The sequence below is a fragment of the Ziziphus jujuba genome, chromosome 9 (assembly GCF_031755915.1).
Source record: "Ziziphus jujuba cultivar Dongzao chromosome 9, ASM3175591v1".
NCBI classification, from domain to species: Eukaryota; Viridiplantae; Streptophyta; class Magnoliopsida; order Rosales; family Rhamnaceae; genus Ziziphus; species Ziziphus jujuba.
Window position 1 is genome coordinate 23,170,498 of NC_083387.1, and position 17,997 is coordinate 23,188,494.

Here is a 17,997-nt window from a genome sequence, read left to right on the forward strand (position 1 = left end):
GAAATTCTGCTCAAGTTTGGATGATACTTGAAAATTAAGCCGGCTTGAAAACAAGGTCAACAAATGAAAAATAAATTCATCGGAGCCAAGTACAAAAAAATTATTAAAATTTTATTTCAAAGTATTATAAATACAATTTGGAAACTTCCATTTCCCAACACCTTCCAAATAATAATACTTTTTTTTATTTAATTTTACTTAACAATAAGAAAAGAACATGTCACATGTTATTGAATAACATATGGATCATAAATGATTTTCTTAAACTGACAAGACACTAAACATATTTAATCATAAAAATTTACATACTTTTTTAAACTTATTGATGCACTGTATTTTCAATCATTACATTCTGTTGCTCGCATTTAGCAGCAATACAAGCAAATTTCTTTCGGTTAATTCTTATTTATGAATTTTAGGGTTATTGACACTATAGAATATGAATATACTCCATATTAACTTATTAAATTCACGTACAAGATACATACATCCCATGTTGTATGTTGTAACAACTACATGTTTTTCAAAATTTCAACGGAGGAGGCTTCCTAATTTTAGTGGCTTGCTCAAAGGCATAAGCAATTTCAATAAGTTTTTGTTCTGAACCCCTTAGGCCCCCAAAGCAAATGCCAAACGGGACACCATCTTTGTATCCTGCAGGGACTATTATCCCGGGGAAACCCCCCAGAGCAAGTGGTGTAGAAAGAATATCAAATGGATCACCAGCCACCAATGCATCTAGCTTATTCTTTTTCATCACCTTCTCAAACCCATTTTTTGACAAGCGTGCAATTGAAGAAAGTGCTGCCTTCTCTGCATTTCCCATTCCATTTGTGGCTTCGGCAGTTAAAAATAGGTTTTGTCCATACTGCTTCACTTTTTCCTGCATTGTCCAAGTAAATTACAATGCCATGTTTCAGATGGGAAATTCTATGGATCAACAAACAATGCATACCTAAAGGGGATAACCCCTAATATAGACCTGTTTACAATGCAAGACTAGAATGGATTGTTTAAGGTTTAGATATCAAATCAGACTAAACTTGAACTAGTTCAATCCAATTTTAATCATGTCTAGTTAAGTCTTGCGTTTTCAAATGGGAATAGGATTAAATCATGTTTGATTGGACCAAATTTAAAAACAATTTAATACAGTATAATCATACATTTTAAATAAGCAACATATAGGCATGAATTGTGTACTTACTTTTTTGCTTTTGTTGTTGAAGGCAATGACATCTGCCAAGGACCGCACTGGTGAAGTCACAAGCTCTTTTAAGTATGCGTTTAGGGATATTTTGAACTCAGCAGACAACGCAGTATTTTCGGCTGCGGAGCTAAAGATCTCCCCTACGTTGTCTAGTTTCAGATGGTCTACCAAGATTCCACCTTCTCGCCTATATTAATCAGTACCAAGTTCATCAGAATACATTAAAATACAGAGGAGTAGAAGTCATTATTCCACACAAAGCTATCTCAAAATCCAGGCATTATTCATAAGGTATTAGATTATATATTAGTTGTGACCTTAATGTCTTGAAATGTAGCTCAAATGTTTGAGCCAGAAAAGTGTCGTTGCCAAAATCAAAGAAGGGATCCTTGACCATTCCAATTCTCTTTCCTTTGAGTCCGTCGCGTCTGAGAAACTGTGCATAGCCACCTTTAGGAATGTATTTGGACATCTCAATTGTTGCAATGTCGATTTGATCGATGCCAACAATGGCATCGAGAACGTGAACGGCATCTGATACAGTCCTACAAATTGGCCTAGTTCCATCCAACACCAAGGAAAGCTGCATATGTTATTTGAAAAACCAAATGGCATGGAAAAACTATATCTTCTCTGAGAAAAACAAAAAAAAAAAAAAAAAAAAAAAAAAAAAAAAAGAAAGGATTTTTTTTTTTTTATTGTTTTATTGTTGTAATTATTATTGAAATTTGTAGAAGCTAGGTAAAGAGAAAACCAGTGGAGTGCATTTAATTTTACACTTACCCAACGCTGTCCTGCCTTGGGGAGATGGGAACAACCCCAGCTCGACTAGTGAGACCCACTGTTGGCTTGATTCCTACCACAGAGTTCAAATTGGCAGGACATAAAATTGAGCCATCTGTCTCGGTTCCCAGTGACACTGCTGCCAAATTTGCAGCTACTGAGATGGCGGATCCACTGCTCGATCCACAAGGTCTAGCCAATAGATTATAAGGGTTCTGCATGTAACAATTTCGTTATAATGCCATCATCAAAGCAGAGTATATGAAACAGGGTATGTACACTGCACTTTGGTAATTTTTTATACTACAGTGAAAAAAAAAATACCAAAACATGAATCAAAACCCATATAATAGTAATAATATTTGAATATTGGTTATATTATAATAATATTTGAATATTGGTTATGTCTGTGGACTAATGTTAAATTCACCAGCCCTTGGCCACCTCTGGCACTCCAACCACCAGGTGCATTGTCGGACCTAAAATGTGACCACTCGCTCAAGCTTGCCTTTCCCAGTATGATAGCCCCAGCTTGCCTCAATTTTGTGACCACACCAGCATCACGAGGCACAATGGAGCCCAGCAGTGCATATGAGCCAGCTGTGGTGTTCAATTTGTCTTTGGTGGCAATATTGTCCTTCACCAGTATTGGAATTCCATGCAGATTAGAGTGTGTCACCGGTGCTTTAGCCTTTCGTTCCTGGTCTGCCTTATCCGCCAAGTAAAGCGCATCTGGATTCACTTCTATTACCCCCTTAAGCACCGGGTTCAGTCTCCGGATTTCTCTAAGGTAGAACTCCACGAGTTGCCTGGAAGTCAGTCTGTTTTGCTTGAATGCCAGTTGGAGATCTTCCACTGTGGCTTCTCTCAGTGCCATTCCATGGCTCTTTACAATGTTGGAAGCAACAAGAATCAGAAGCAGGGATAACAAGGAAAAGAGTATGGTTAGCAGTGCCATGGAAGCAATGTTTCGGCTGACTCACTGAGTCAATCTTGGAAGAGAGTAGAGTAGAAGTGGGTTAATTTAAGCTTGCACAATTGGATTGAATACTATATGGCGAATATGCATATGTGTCGGTCGCGTTATATATACTTGTGGTTATACTTATTTTAAAAAATATATATATATATATATTAAAAAAAAAAACTTGTGGTTGTATTATATTCAGCCTAACAGGTAAGTTGCACATGGCTGGCTGCTTGGGGATTCGACTTCCATCCTGGAATAGGTTCCTCTTTGTTTGTTAAAATAAAGGATTTCACGTTGGATAAATAATATAATGTCATATGTATGAGTAAATTTAAACTATTAGATTGTTTTACTTAACTGAAATAAAATTTATCAACATTAATAATTAGAATAGTTTTGGAAAATAAATAATATAGTTGATAGTTTCTATATTTATGGCTTATTTCTTTAATCCTCTTGATTAATATTAAATATAAATATCTTCTAAATAAATACTAAATACAAAAGTATTTTTATACATATGGATAAATTTTAAAAAATTAGTCTTATATAAATTTCTAAATTATTGAGCCACCGAAAACTGTAAATCAAAATCTTTATATTATGATTTTCTTTAAAAAAAAATTAAAGTTTGTTGAATTATTATTTTTTTAAAGAAAGTTTGATGAATTATTCATGGTTGATAAATCATAAAATTTCATTATGGTTGTTTATATCTTTTAATTTTTTGAAATATATAATCTCTTAAAATTTAAATAGGAAAACGAATTTTTTTTTTAAATAATTTTTAAGATAACATAGAGGAATTTGATGTCATTAAAGGTTATTTGAAGTTTAGAAAATTATTTCCTTCTAAGTAAAATAAATGGATTTAGTTCTAACGATTGGATAAATATAATATGATGTAACATGAAATGCTTAAATCAACTTGAAATCTTCCATTTTCGTAGAAATTGAAAGGATCCATGTCCCTTTCATCATCCTTTTGTTCTTTATTATTTTTCAGTTGTGCAATATTCATTCATATATTGAATATAAATGAACACTATACATATACTATGTTAACTCTAAATTGAAGGGAAGGAGGGCGACTTGAACCCACATATTTAAAGAACATTGCACTGGATCAAATCCCACAGAATTATCATATTTATATAGATTACAAAATGCGGAAAAAAAATATAGCTAGTTTGCATTAGACCACCAAAGCCAGAGTCAGAAAAGGCTTTTTAATTACATCAACGAGTCCTTTGGATTTCGCAGTTGGTGATAGGAAATCGGCAACCAGTATCGACCGACGCTAAAGTGAAGTTGAATTATTGCTTTCATACACGAGGAATTTGTGCTTAAAAGTTGTGTGAAACACACACACAATAATTTTGTCACCAAGAAAAAAAAATTTTGATGGCCCACTTGTTGTCAGTCTGATTTTAGTGTGGCAATTTGAAAATGTTATGATTTAAAAAAAAAAAAAGAATTAACTGATGTTATGCATTATGCATCAGTGGTTATGCAGCAACAAATGTAACTTTTTTTTTTCTGTTTTTTTCTTTTTTGGTAATAACAACGAATGTAATTTTGTCCTGTCTATGCTCGAAGAGCGATATGTAATTTAAAAAGTGTTTCTATTATGAGATTCGACTTTATAGGAATGGTAATGGATCCGATCCAAAAAAGTGGAAAAAATTATGGCCATTAGATTTAAACTGCAAGACACGGACGACTCAGATTTAAAATTCCCTCGTGTGAGAAAAATTGTCAAAATTCCCTTTCCACTCGACACCATGGCTTCCGCTTGGCAGTAATTGAAACACTTTTGGCAGCCAGAACCAAAAAAAAAAAAAAGGGGGAACAACAATGTTCATTTCCTGCTCTTGGCAGCAAGAACACCTCCAGGTTCCACCATATTCACAAGCTTTGTTTCCTCCTCCAGACTAAAGTACTCTACGTTTATGCTGCTATCTTCGTTTAACAGAACACCTACTACACGATGTTTTGATTTCTCCATTGACAAACTGGGTTTCACTTTTGCAAAGAGAAACAGATGGAGGAAAAAAAAAAAGAAAAAAAGTGAAGCACTTTTGGCACCCCACCCTCCTAATCCATGCCCAAACCTGTTGAATTCAAGCCTAATACATTTATTCATGTGTGCCTGACATTTCCTAAAGATGCAATTAAATGAAGAAGCAATAGAATTGATAAAAATAAAAAAATAAAAAAATAAAAAAGTGGAGCACTTTTGGCAGCCCACCCTCCTAATCCATGCCCAAACCTGTTGAATTCAAGCCTAATACATTTATTCATGTGTGCCTGACATTCCTAACGATGCAATTAAATGAAGAAGCAATAGAATTGATAAAAGTACCACCAAATGAAAAGTTTACAACAAAACGTTGGTGCTGAATTTTTTGTTTTTTTTTTGTTTTTTAGTTTTATTCCTTCTCTTTCTTTCTCATTCTTTCTTCACCTCCATATCTTCCTAACCTCTCCAAATATTCTAAACATTTTTTTTTCCATCACTTATGGATGATTGAAATTCAATTCCTTACCCTCACAACCCAATTTTTAAAATGAAAAAATAGATTTTCAGCCATGGTTTTCTGAAAACCGCAGCCAAAAAGAAGAAAAGATGATACTTTTCTGTAATAATGATGGCTATTATTAACGTTTTTAGTGATGCTTTTTAAAAAAATAAAAAACATTGCTAAAAACGTTTATAATAGCCGATGCTTTTACAGAAAAGCATTGTTTTTTTTTTTTCCTTTTGACAATGATTTTTAACAAAACCATTGTTAAAAATCTTTTTTTTTTAATTTTAAAAATTGGGTTGTGAGGCTAGGGAATTGAATTTTAATCATCCATAGGTGATGGAAAAAAGAAAAACGTTTAGAATATTTGGAGAGGTTAGGAAGATATGGAGGTGAAGAAAGAATGAGAAAGAAAGAGAAGGAATAAAACTTAAAAAAAAAAAAAAAAAAATCGACGCCAACGTTTTATTGTAAACTTTTCATTTGGTGGTGCTTTTATCATTTCTATTGCTTCTTCATTTAATTGCATCATTAGGAAATGATAGGCTGATGCAGCTGCAATATATTAGTTTCCTGTCTAAACGCAGTGTTTTATTTCCTTTTACTTTTCCTTGCTGATATGGCTTGTTTTGTTATTTTAATTGCTGAGGTGGCTTCATGCCTTTTAACATTTCACCCTGCGCGGTGACAAAGAGGGATATAAACAAAGTAGTTGTAAAAAAAGACAGATTTGGTAATTTCTGGAAATAGACTGAAAATGCTGGTTTTCTCTCATTCTTCGTGACTCATGCTGGAATTGGACCAGAGTTGGATCTGGACAGGAATGAGAGCCTGAGATCTGCTCCTTGGTAATTCCCTCTAGGATTTTCTGCATCAAATTGGTATCAGAGCCCACAGGTCCCAGGTTATCCTCTCTGAAATTTCCATGGCTGGTTCCGGTGAAAGCTCTCAACGAAATTCTGGCGAGGACCCAAGCTCGAAAATGCTCTTATCTGCTGTGGCTAAGTTAGATCAGAAATTCGACACCCTTTCTAATGAGATTCGGCAACTCTGTGCTGCAATACATTCTGGTCTGACATTGAAATCTGGAACTGCTGGTTCTCATCTCCCAGAGCACTTCGGCGACCGATCTGCAGCAACACAGATGCCACAGACGCCCATTCCTTTGGCACATCCAGCAGATCCACTCCTCCAAGATTCGCCTCCTCCTCGAATTCCCAGAACTCAACACCGTCAATTTCTGGATGTTCAGCAACGTATTCCACTCTCAATCGACTCGGACTCGGAAGATGAGATGGAGACAATGGCCATGAATCGAGCCCCTCAAGCTGGTCCTAACAGGTATGCTCGAGACCACCAACCTTCAGACTACCGAATTAAAGTTGATATTCCAAATTTTGATGGGTCTCTGAATATTGAGGATTTTCTTGATTGGGTACAAACTGTTGAGTCTTTCTTTGAGTATATGTCCATACCGGAGGATAAACAGGTTCGTTTAGTGGCTTACAAATTCCGTGGGGGAGCCTCGGCATGGTGGGAACAGGTTCTGAGTAATAGACGAAAACAAGGAAAGGGTCCGATACAATCGTGGTCACGGTTACGCCGAATGTTGCGAGCCAGATTTCTCCCCGTTGATTTTGAGCAAATCCTTTACCAGCAGTATCACCATTGCCACCAAGGTAACCGTTCTATTAGTGAGTATACTGAAGAATTTTATAGACTCAGTGCTTGGGTGAACTTGAATGAAAATGAAGGCCAACTAGTTGCTAGATATGTGGCTGGGTTACTTACTCCAATTCAAGAAAGAATAGAGCTTAGTCCTGTGTGGAATCTGAGTGAAGCTGTCAATTTAGCTTTCAAGATTGAAAAGCAAATTGAAAGGCATGTAACTAAAACATCAGCTAAGTGGAAACCCATGAGTGAATTGTACCCACCAAAAATTAAATCACTATCACCAGCAGCACCTTACCAAAAGGCCACCCCTGCTGATAATTCCATGAAAAATACCAGCAAACCCCAAAACCAACCCAACAGACCTTCAAATCCTTATGCCCGAAACTTTCCACTCAAGTGTTTCAAGTGTGGCCAGCAGGGTCACAAATCTAATGAATGCCCACTGCGTAAACAGGTTAATATAGTGGAGACTCAGGACGATTCGGGAGAAGAGTTTGCCACCGTGGGGGATGAAACCGAGTTGGTGGATGAAGACCAAGGTGAACCAGTTATTTGCATCATCTAGAAGCTATTGTTCTCTCCTAAACACCCCATGGAGCCTCAACGACATTCAATTTTCAAAACCAAATGTACTATCAACAAGAAGGTGTGTGAGGTGATTATAGACAGCGGGAGCAGCGAGAACATAGTGTCCAAGTCCTTGGTTAAAGCCTTGAAGCTTCCTACTATGAGTCACCCGAATCCTTACAAGGTGGGTTGGATTAAAAAGGGCATCGAAACCAAGGTCACTGAGCTGTGTAAAGTTCATTTCAGTATAGGAAAATATTATGCCGATGAGGTTGTTTGTGATGTTGTGGAGATGGACGCATGCCATATTCTCTTAGGCCGACCTTGGCAGTTCGACAACTCTGTAACGCATGATGGTCGACAAAACACACATTCGTTTCAATGGAATGGGAAGAAAATTGTCCTACTCCCTTCCAAGCCCTAAAATGACCCTACTCTGCTGCCCACATCTGGAGTATCACCAGAACAACTTTCGGGAAAGGGTCCTATACTTTTAACAACCTCGGGAAAACATTTTGAACTTCAAGCTAAACACTCACAGATTTGTTTCGGTATTGTAGCCTCACTTCAAGCCCCTGCAGATTCTCAATGTCCACAACCCATTCTCCAACTTCTTCAAGAGTTTGCTGAAATCTGTCCAAGTGAACTGCCGGATTCTCTACCACCCATGAGGGACATCCAACATGCTATTGACTTGCTACCCGGAGCCAAACTTCCTAATCTCCCTCACTACCGAATGCCACCAAAAGAAGTTCAAATCCTACAGCAGATGGTTGAGGACTTGCTGAAGAAGAACCTTATCCGAGAAAGCCTAAGTCCTTGTGCAGTACCAGCTCTTCTAGTCCCCAAAAAGAATGGTGAATGGAGAATGTGTATTGACAGCCGTGCTATCAATAAGATAACTACCAAATATCGGTTTCTCATTCCCCGGTTGGAAGACATGTTAGACAAATTAAGTGGGGCTCAAGTGTTCTCTAAGTTGGATCTTCGCAGCGGTTACCATCAAATCCGGATAAGACCTGGAGATGAATGGAAGACCGCCTTTAAGACTCCTACGGGTCTCTACGAGTGGCAGGTCATGCCCTTCGGGTTATGCAATGCACCGAATACCTTTATGTGTTTGATGAACCAAGTTCTACAACCTCTCATTGGCATCTGTGTGATGGTATATTTCGACGATATTCTTGTGTACAGCCACTCAACCGAAGCCCACATTGAGCATGTGCAGCGGGTATTTGTGATACTCAAGGAAAACCATCTGTATCTTAACCTCAAGAAATGCGTATTCATGACCCCAGAACTTCTTTTCCTCGGGTTTATTGTGGGCAAGCATGGAATCAAGGCCGACCCCTCAAAGGTAGCTGCAATCCGTGATTGGAAAACACCCTCAACAGTCACTGAAGTTCGCAGCTTCCATGGACTCGCAACTTTCTATAGGCGTTTTGTGCGCAACTTCAGTTCTATCGCAGGTCCACTAACAGACTGCCTCAAGAAAGGAAAATTCCAATGGGGGCCTGTTCAGCAGCAAAGCTTCGAAACTCTGAAAAAACATCTTACTGAGGCACCGGTATTGGCACTTCCAGATTTCGACAAAATCTTCGAAGTCGAAACGGACGCGTCTTCAACGGGCATTGGGGCTGTCCTTATGCAAGAACAGCGTGCTATTGAGTTTTTCAGTGAAAAGTTGTGCCCTGCCCGTCAATTGTGGTCGGCCTACGAACAAGAATTATATGCTATCGTGAGAGCTTTCAAGCATTGGGAACATTACCTGATCCAGCGGGAATTTGTTCTTCATTGTGACCACCAAGCTTTGCAACATTTCAGTTCACAAAAGCACATCAACAAGATGCACATCCGATGGTCCCAATTTCTTCAAAAATTTCCGTACTCATTCCACCACAAAGCTGGGAAACACAATCGAGTGGCAGATGCTCTCAGTCGCAAGGTGTGCCTCTTGAACAAGTTGCAAATCGAGGTTGTGGGATTCGACGCTCTCCAAGACCAATACCCCGATGATCCCGACCTAGGACACATTTGGCAAAAATGTCGTTTGCATGAGGCAGCCGGCGATTTTCATATTCATGATGGCTATCTCTTCAAAGGGCTCCAACTATGTATCCCTCGAACTTCTCTTCGTTTTCAGCTTATAAGAGACCTTCATGGAGGTGGTTTGGCTGCTCATACTGGAAGGGACAAAACAATTTCCTTGCTTGAAGAACGCTACTTTTGGCCTCACCTCAAACGAGATGTCACCAAATTTGTCAAACATTGTGCTGTTTGTCAAGCCGCTAAAGGCCAGCAACAAAACACCGGCCTCTACACACCCCTGCCTATCCCAAATCATATTTGGGAGGACATTTCACTTGATTTTGTCCTCGGTCTGCCACTTTCACAGCGCAAAGTCGACTCCATTTTGGTTGTAGTTGATCGGTTCTCCAAGATGGCTCATTTTCTTCCTTGCAAGAAAGCTGTCGATGTTTTGTATGTGGCCAACCTGTTTTTCCGTGAAATTGTGAGACTTCATGGCATACCGAAGTCCATCACCTCTGACAGAGATGTAAAGTTCATTAGCCATTTTTGGAAAACTTTGTGGCGCAAGTTTGATACGGTGCTTCAATTTAGCAGTGCTTATCACCCTCAAACGGACGGTCAAACTGAGGTTGTGAATCGAACTCTTGGTTCCATGCTGCGTAGCCTTGCAGGTGACTCTCCAAAACAGTGGGACTCATACTTGCCCCAAGCTGAATTTGCCTATAACAGCATGGTCAATCATTCCACAGGATTTAGTCCCTTTGCAATCATCTATACCAAACCTCCCAACCATATTGTCGACCTTGTCTCCACCTCTTTCCCTCCTCACACAGCTGCTGACACTTTGGCCCATAGAATTCAAGATATTCACACCCGGGTCCAGCATAATCTGAATGCCAGCAATGCTCGTTACAAGGCTACAGCTGATCTCCATCGTCGCCATAAGTCGTTTGAAGTTGGTGATCTTGTCATGGTTCATCTTCGGAAAGAGAGGTTTCCTGTCGGTGCCTACAACAAACTCCAAGCTAAAAAGATAGGTCCTTGTCGCATAATACAAAAACTTGGAGATAATGCCTACCAACTTGAGCTCCCTTCACATCTAAAGATTTCCAATACATTCAACGTTGCTGATCTTTTTGAATACCACCCCCCTGATGTCGCTGATGTTGCTGATTTATCTTCCTCGCTCGTGGTCGAGCCCTCTTCAAGTGTGGGCGAATGATGCAGCTGCAATATATTAGTTTCCTGTCTAAACACAGTGTTTTATTTCCTTTTACTTTTCCTTGCTCATATGGCTTGTTTTGTTATTTTAATTGCTGAGGTGGCTTCATGCCTTTTAACATTTCACCCTGCGTGGTGACAAAGAGGGATATAAACAAAGTAGTTGTAAAAAAAGACAGATTTGGTAATTTCTGGAAATAGACTGAAAATGCTGGTTTTCTCTCATTCTTCGTGACTCATGCTGGAATTGGACCAGAGTTGGATCTGGACAGGAATGAGAGCCTGAGATCTGCTCCTTGGTAATTCCCTCTAGGATTTTCTGCATCACATGAATAAATGTATTAGGCTTGAATTCAACAGGTTTGGGTATGGATTAGGAGGGTGGGCATGCCTGGTTTGAAGTGTTGAAGTTGCTGTACAGTTGTTGGCATGGACACACCAAACTTGCTGCCAAAAGTGCTTCACTTTTCTTTTTCTTTTCTTTTTTTTCCTCCCTCTGTTTCTCTCTGCAAAAGTGAAACCCAGTTTATCAATCGAGAAATCAGAACATGGTATAGGTGTTCTGGAGATGATTCCTTAACAACTTCACATGAAAACTGGGGAAATTTGAATTCCACGGTGTTCTTGCTATCAACAGGAAGAAATGAACATTGCAGTTCTATTTTTTTTTTCTTTTTTTTTTTCCATTCTTGCTGCCAAAAATGTTTCAATTACTGCCGAGCGAGAGCTGTGGTGTCGAGCGGAAAGGGAATTTTAGCAATTTTTCTCACATGAGGGAATTTTAAATCTGAATTGTCTGTGCCTTACAATTTAACTCCAATAGCCATTAATTTTTCCACATTTTTTCCACATTTTTGGACCTGATACAGTCCGATCAAAGATGTGATTCACATTTATCTTCTTAAAATAAATAAATCTAAAATAGTTCGCTATAAACCTATCCAAATGAAAATAAAATAGTGAACAAAAATCTAATTCTTCCACAATAAATAACAGTAAAATCATCATTATGCGAATAATGCTATATCAAATAAAACTTTGATTTTCTTGAAAAGGAGTCCTTATCTCATGGTTACTTCCTCAAGAGTATATTAATATTAGCAGGATTTTATCAATAATAAAAAATAAAAAATAAAAAACTTTAATAAGAAATCTCAATGGGCTTAATCATGAAAGTCTTGGACAACTCTCTACTCAAGTTGGCACGTACTGAATATTCACCCAAAAAAATAAAATAAAATAAAATAAAAGGTTGGCACGTACTGAAAATTAAGCCGATTTGAAGATCAGGTCAACATGAATAATAAATTGTCAAAATTTTGTTGCTAAGTATTTGAAGTATATTTTGGCAACTTTTCTAAATATCATAAATACATTTTTGAATTTTAGATAAGAATTAATTATATAAAAAAGATATTAGGTTTCACTAAATAATATATCATAAATCATTTTACTTGAACTAATATATAACTTCATTTCGCGGTTGGTGATAGGAAATTTGCAACCAATCTTGACCAAAGCTGAGGTGAAGTTGAATCATTGCTTTCGTACATGGAGAATTTCCACTTAAAAGTTGTGTGAAACCACATACAGAACAATTTTATCTCTAAGAAACATTTTTTAGATGGCCCACTAGTTATCAGTCTGATCAATTTGGTGAATAGTGTGAAGTTTAATGATGCATGGGTGAGTCATAAGTGGAAACAGCTTCTCGACCAAAGCTATAAAGTTCGCATTTAATCATCACTTTTATTCTTGCATGCAAAAGAATCAAAATGTTCCATCTAGCTAATCAAAACTTCATTTGATGGGATGGAGATCTTCTGCTTCATTTCTATCTAATTTATGATAGAATGTACTTGGATCTCTCAATTTTTGCAATTTCCGCTAAAAAAGTTGTGTGAAACCAGACACAGAATAATTTTATCTCCAGGAGAATTTTTTTTTTTTTTGATGGGTTACTAAGTCTGAATTTGGTGTAGCTGGTGTAGCAATTTATAATTGTTGTGTGTTATTGAATGTAATCTTGTCCTGTCTGTGCACGAAGAACGATGCATAATATCCTTACCAATAGTATGATCAAGCAAATGTTTCACACACCACCCAGGGTGGTAGTTCAGTGAAAAAAACTTTTCAGCTTTTATATATATGTGAATTCGAAAGTTGATGTTCAAATTTTGGTAAGTTCTATTATTATTATTTTGGATGGTCCTATAGCATAGATAATATTATCAGGTATTAATTTTTTTTTTTTCAGTTAAAAAAAAATTTGTTTAACACTTTTCTTCATAAAATAAATAAATCTAAAATAGCTCATCATAACCTAGCCAAACATGAAAATAAAATAGTGAAGTAAAAATATAATTCATCCACTGTAAATAAAGTGGAATCGTCATCGTTACGCTAATAATGCCGCATTAAATAAAACTTTGATTTTCTTGAAGATTTAAAAGGAGTCCCTGTGTCATGGTTGCTTCCTCAAGTAGTAGTAGGTTTATATCAATAAAATAAACTTATATTGGAAATCTCAATGGGTTCAATCATGAAACAGCATATACTGAAAATTAAGCTGACTTGAAGATTAGATCAACATGAACAATAAATTAATTGAAGCGAAGTAAGGGAAAAAAAAAAAAAGGCTGGGCATACAACGTTAGATACATCCCATATTATATGTCGTAACAACTACATGTTTTTAAAAATTCAATGGAGGAGGATTCCTAATTTTAGTTGCTTGCTCGAAGGCATATGCAATTTCAATAAGTTTTGGCTCTGCACCCCTTAGTCCCCCAAAGCAAATGCCAATTGGGACCCCATCTTCGTATCCTGCTGGGACTATTATACCTGGAAAGCCCCCAATTGCCAACACGGAACTAACAATCTCTCCAGCAGTCACCAAAGCATCTAGCTTATTCTTTTTCATCAACTTCTCGAACCCATTTTTTGAGAGTCTTCCTAAGTTGGACACTGCAGCTTTCCATTCGTTTCCAATGCCCTTTGTTGCCTGTGAACTTGTTAGTATGTCTTGCCCATATTCCTTGATCTTCTCCTGAATTGCCAATGTCAAATGGCCATATCCAAATAAATTTGACCAAGCTCTAGAAATTGTACCCACCAAAATAGTTAGTAGGAGGAAAAAATACTCACCAATTTGGAGTTTTTGTTGTTGAAGGCAATAACATCTGCTAAGGATCTGACTGGGGAACTAACCAGCTCCTTTAGGTATGCATTTAAGTATATTTTGAACTCAATCTCCAATGCAGTTCGTTCACCGCTCGAATTTCCAAAAATTTCAAGAGCATTGGTTATTTTCAGATGGTCTACCAAAACTGCACCTCCTTGCCTAAAAATTAGAATCAATTTCCATCAGAATACAAAAGTGTACATAGGGAGACAATTTCATATGTATTTTATGTACATTACCTTAGTGTCTTGAAATGTTGCTCAAATGTTTGAGTAAGAAAAGTGCGTCACCAAAATCGAAGAAGCCTCTCGCTATTCCTATTCTCTTCCCCTTGAGTCCATCTCTTTTGAGAAATTGCGCATAGCCACCTTTGGGAATGTACTTGGACGTCTCGATTGTTGCAATGTCATCGTGGTCAATGCCAGCAATTGCATCAAGAACATGAACCGCATCTGTCACTGTCCTACAAATGGGTCTGTTTTCATCCAAAGCAGAGGATGAAGCAAGACAAAGAATAGAGACTCTCAATTTATATACCAGAAACAAAAATAACTGAGCAATTTCCTTAAACATTGGCTAGACTAATTAGATTGAAGATTTTCAAAGGAAAAAAAATAAAAAAATAAAAAAAAGGAGTAAAGAAAATAGGTAGACCAGAACCTACCCAATGGTGTCCTGTCTTGAAGAGATGGGAACAACCCCAGCTCGACTAGTGAGACCAACTGTTGGTCTGATTCCCACAGCTGCGTTAAAGCTGGATGGACATAAAATGGAGCCGGATGTATCAGTACCTAGAGTCACCGCTGCCATGTTTGCAGCTACTGCTATGCCGGATCCGCTGCTCGACCCACATGGCGTCACAGATGAATTATACGGATTCTGCACGCCATCACGGTGAAAAAAATAAAACAAACATAATGATGATTCATCTTCCAATGGCTATATTGGAACGTGTAAATCTAGTTTGAATCAGTCAAAAACTCACCACTCCTTGGCCACCTCTGGCGCTCCAACCATTAGGTGCATTGTTGGACTTAAAAGCAGCCCACTCGGTCATGCTGGCCTTTCCCAATATGATAGCTCCGGCTTTCCTCAGTTTGGTCGCAACTCCGGAATCACGAGGCACAATGGAGCCCAACAATGCGAAAGAGCCAGCCGTGGTATTCAACTTATCTTTGGTGGCAATGTTATCCTTGAGCAAAATAGGAATACCATGCAACATCGAGTTGGAAACCGGTGCCTTAGCCCTGCGCTCATGGTCAGCCTTATCGGCTTCGTAAAGTGCATCTGGGTTCACTTCTGTGACCGCATTAAGGTGTGGGTTTAGCCTCTGTATTTGTCCCAGATAGAACTCCACGAGTTGTCTGGAAGTGAGCGTGTTTTGCTTGAAACCCAGTTGGAGATCGGCCAATGTGGCTTCTTTTAGTGGCAAGGTGTTGAACTCTGCGAATGAAACTTGGGGTAAAAGAATTAGAAGAAGCTGGGACAAGAAGGGAGAGAGAATCCTTAGGAGTTCCATGGAAGATATTGTGGAGCTGACTCGGTGAGCTAGTCTTCAGTGTAATTGATGGAAGGCGTTTGAGCTTTTCACAGATGAATTGTGCCAAGTATGTATCTTTTTAGTGGTATTGGTTCTCTTTTAACAGTCTAGTTATTGATAAGTGTACAATAAGTATGTATATTAAAAAAAATACATAAATTGAATAAGTATTAAATTTTGTTTGAATAATAAATAAGAATTATATTACTATGGAATTTTACAAGTATTATAGTTATATTAAATTATATAATCGTTGATAAGTGAGAGAAACCAAAAAATACATATAGATAAGTCTAAAATAGTGATAAAGCTAAGAAAATAATTGGAAAAGTAAAAAATAAAATAAAAATAAATAACCAAATGGATAGCTAAAGCAGGGGGTACAATTGTATATATTTGATTTATAAGGGGTAAAATAGTAAACAAACGAAATGGGTAACATTTAGAAAATTAAAAAATAAAAAAATTATGGGGCACAAGCGCCCACGTAGGCAACCCAATCCAGATCTGGAAATATGCCATTTTGTAACCCTTCCATATAAAATTATTGGTCATAAAAAATGCAACGAATAAAGTTTATGATGCCCGGATCCACAACCTATTAGTGGTCATAAAAAATGCAACGAATCAAGTTAATGATGCCCGAATCCACAACGCAACGAATAAAGTTTATGATGCCCGAATCCACAACCTCAAAACCATGTGAAGGAAGGTTTCCTTCCATTTGTTCCAAGCCCCGGGTGTGGCATTAATTTTCATATATATATTTTTTTAACATTATAAATTATCCTAAATTTCTGCATCTCCATAATTCAAAATTTTTATAATATAGATAAGAAGTATTCAACTATGAAAATTATCCTTTTCATCCATTAATTTTCACATTTGATGCCCCAATTGTTATCAGTCTGATTTTGATGTAGCAATTTACAAATGCTTTGAATTATTGGTTTATGCATCAACAAATGTCTTGCCCTCTCTGTGCACGAAGAACGATTTCATAAAATAAATTAATTGAAGCTAGGTGAGAAAAAATTCGTCAAAATTTTGTTGCTACATTTTGACAACTTCCAACTATAGTAAATACATTTTTGAATTTCAGATAAGATTTAATTATATAAAAGCAAAAGTTATTAGATTTCACTAGATAATATATCATAATCATTTTACTTTTACCTAATAAGATACTGCACATATATACTCCATTTTATGCTTGCAAATTAACTGGGATACAACTTGTCCCTGCCAAAGCATTTCAATGGCAAAGCCATCATTTTTTCATGCGGATCCTGAATTTTAAATTCTTATATCCTCCATATATAAGAAAAAAATTTAAAAAAAAAAAAAAAAAAAGGCTGGGGACACAAGTTTAGATGCATCCCATGTTGTATGTAACAAATAACTACATTTTTTTTGTTTAACTTCAGTGGAGAAGGGTTTCTAATTTTAGTTGCTTAGTCGAACGCATATGCAATTTCAATAAGTTTTGGCTCTGCATCCTCTGGTCCCCCAAAGCAAATGGCAATTGGGACCCATCTTCATATTCTGGTGGGACTATTATACTTGGAAAACCCCCAATCGCCAACACGGATGAGGTTATCATTCTAAATTATTGAAAGGAATATCAAACGTCTAAATTTAATTCATAATAATATATGCAATTTAAAGTTTATATCAACAAAAGATGGTAAAAAAATATTTTATTATTTTTTTCGACGATAACACTAAATACTATTATATATATTTGCCAAAGATTAACAATGAAGTTATAGAGAAATTTGGTTAATGAAGTTATAGAGAAATTTGGTTTTTATAAAGATGAAGTTGAGAATCAACTCAACAAAAAAATTAAATCAATTAAAAATGATCAAGGTGGCAAATATATAACATGTGAATGCTGTGCAGAATTTACAAGTGATAAAATTTGTTGTTATAAAAAATTTAGAGAATGCGACTGAATATATTCTGTATATTGTATATTTTTTGGGACCATGTATTAAAAGAAGTGACTTTCTTTTGGATAAAATTGCATGTGAATTGTACATCTGGTCAAACTTTAAATATTTTCAAATAAACTTTTGTTTTATTCTTCACAATCCACATTTTTCTTGTTCAAGAGTCAACCATCTTTTAACCTATCTTGTACGTTTTAAAATGTGTTACTATGTTTCGTCAACTCAGCAGGATCTCCAACAATTGACTCTTATGGTAATTCCTGAATAGTGAATATGTTTGGGCAACATATATGCATGAAACCTCATAAGCTATTAAAGACAACAAATCAGTTCG

At 36.8% G+C, this 17,997-nt stretch overlaps 2 protein-coding genes across 2 annotated transcripts; both read right to left on the bottom strand.

The window, feature by feature from the left end:
• Positions 1-433: 433 nt before the first annotated feature.
• Positions 434-3,051, bottom strand: LOC107427584 (probable amidase At4g34880). Its single transcript, XM_025077515.3, has 5 exons — positions 2,424-3,051; positions 1,994-2,208; positions 1,528-1,767; positions 1,208-1,397; positions 434-883 (listed from the first exon to the last, which is right to left on the bottom strand). The coding sequence occupies exons 1-5, from the start codon at positions 2,949-2,951 to the stop codon at positions 524-526; spliced, it is 1,533 nt and encodes a 510-aa protein (XP_024933283.3). The 5' UTR covers positions 2,952-3,051; the 3' UTR covers positions 434-523.
• A 10,514-nt stretch (positions 3,052-13,565) lies between these two features.
• LOC107427546 (probable amidase At4g34880) lies at positions 13,566-15,823 on the bottom strand. Its single transcript, XM_048480260.2, has 5 exons — positions 15,154-15,823; positions 14,833-15,047; positions 14,412-14,643; positions 14,132-14,341; positions 13,566-14,033 (listed from the first exon to the last, which is right to left on the bottom strand). Exons 1-5 carry the CDS (start codon positions 15,685-15,687, stop codon positions 13,680-13,682), a joined length of 1,545 nt encoding a protein of 514 aa, XP_048336217.1. The 5' UTR covers positions 15,688-15,823; the 3' UTR covers positions 13,566-13,679.
• Positions 15,824-17,997: the final 2,174 nt, after the last annotated feature.

Bases quoted from the DNA above. Each gene is read 5' to 3' on its own strand.
- LOC107427584 (XM_025077515.3), bottom strand. From the start codon at position 2,951: ATGGCACTGCTAACCATACTCTTTTCCTTGTTATCCCTGCTTCTGATT. The intron at 1,768-1,993 runs GTAAGTGTAAAA...GGATGGAACTAG, and splicing joins CCAAGGCAGGACAGCGTTGG to GCCAATTTGTAGGACTGTAT. The intron at 884-1,207 runs GTAAGTACACAA...TGGACAATGCAG, and splicing joins TCAACAACAAAAGCAAAAAA to GAAAAAGTGAAGCAGTATGG.
- LOC107427546 (XM_048480260.2), bottom strand. From the start codon at position 15,687: ATGGAACTCCTAAGGATTCTCTCTCCCTTCTTGTCCCAGCTTCTTCTA. The intron at 14,644-14,832 runs GTAGGTTCTGGT...GGATGAAAACAG, and splicing joins TCAAGACAGGACACCATTGG to ACCCATTTGTAGGACAGTGA. The intron at 14,034-14,131 runs GTGAGTATTTTT...TTGGCAATTCAG, and splicing joins ACAACAAAAACTCCAAATTG to GAGAAGATCAAGGAATATGG.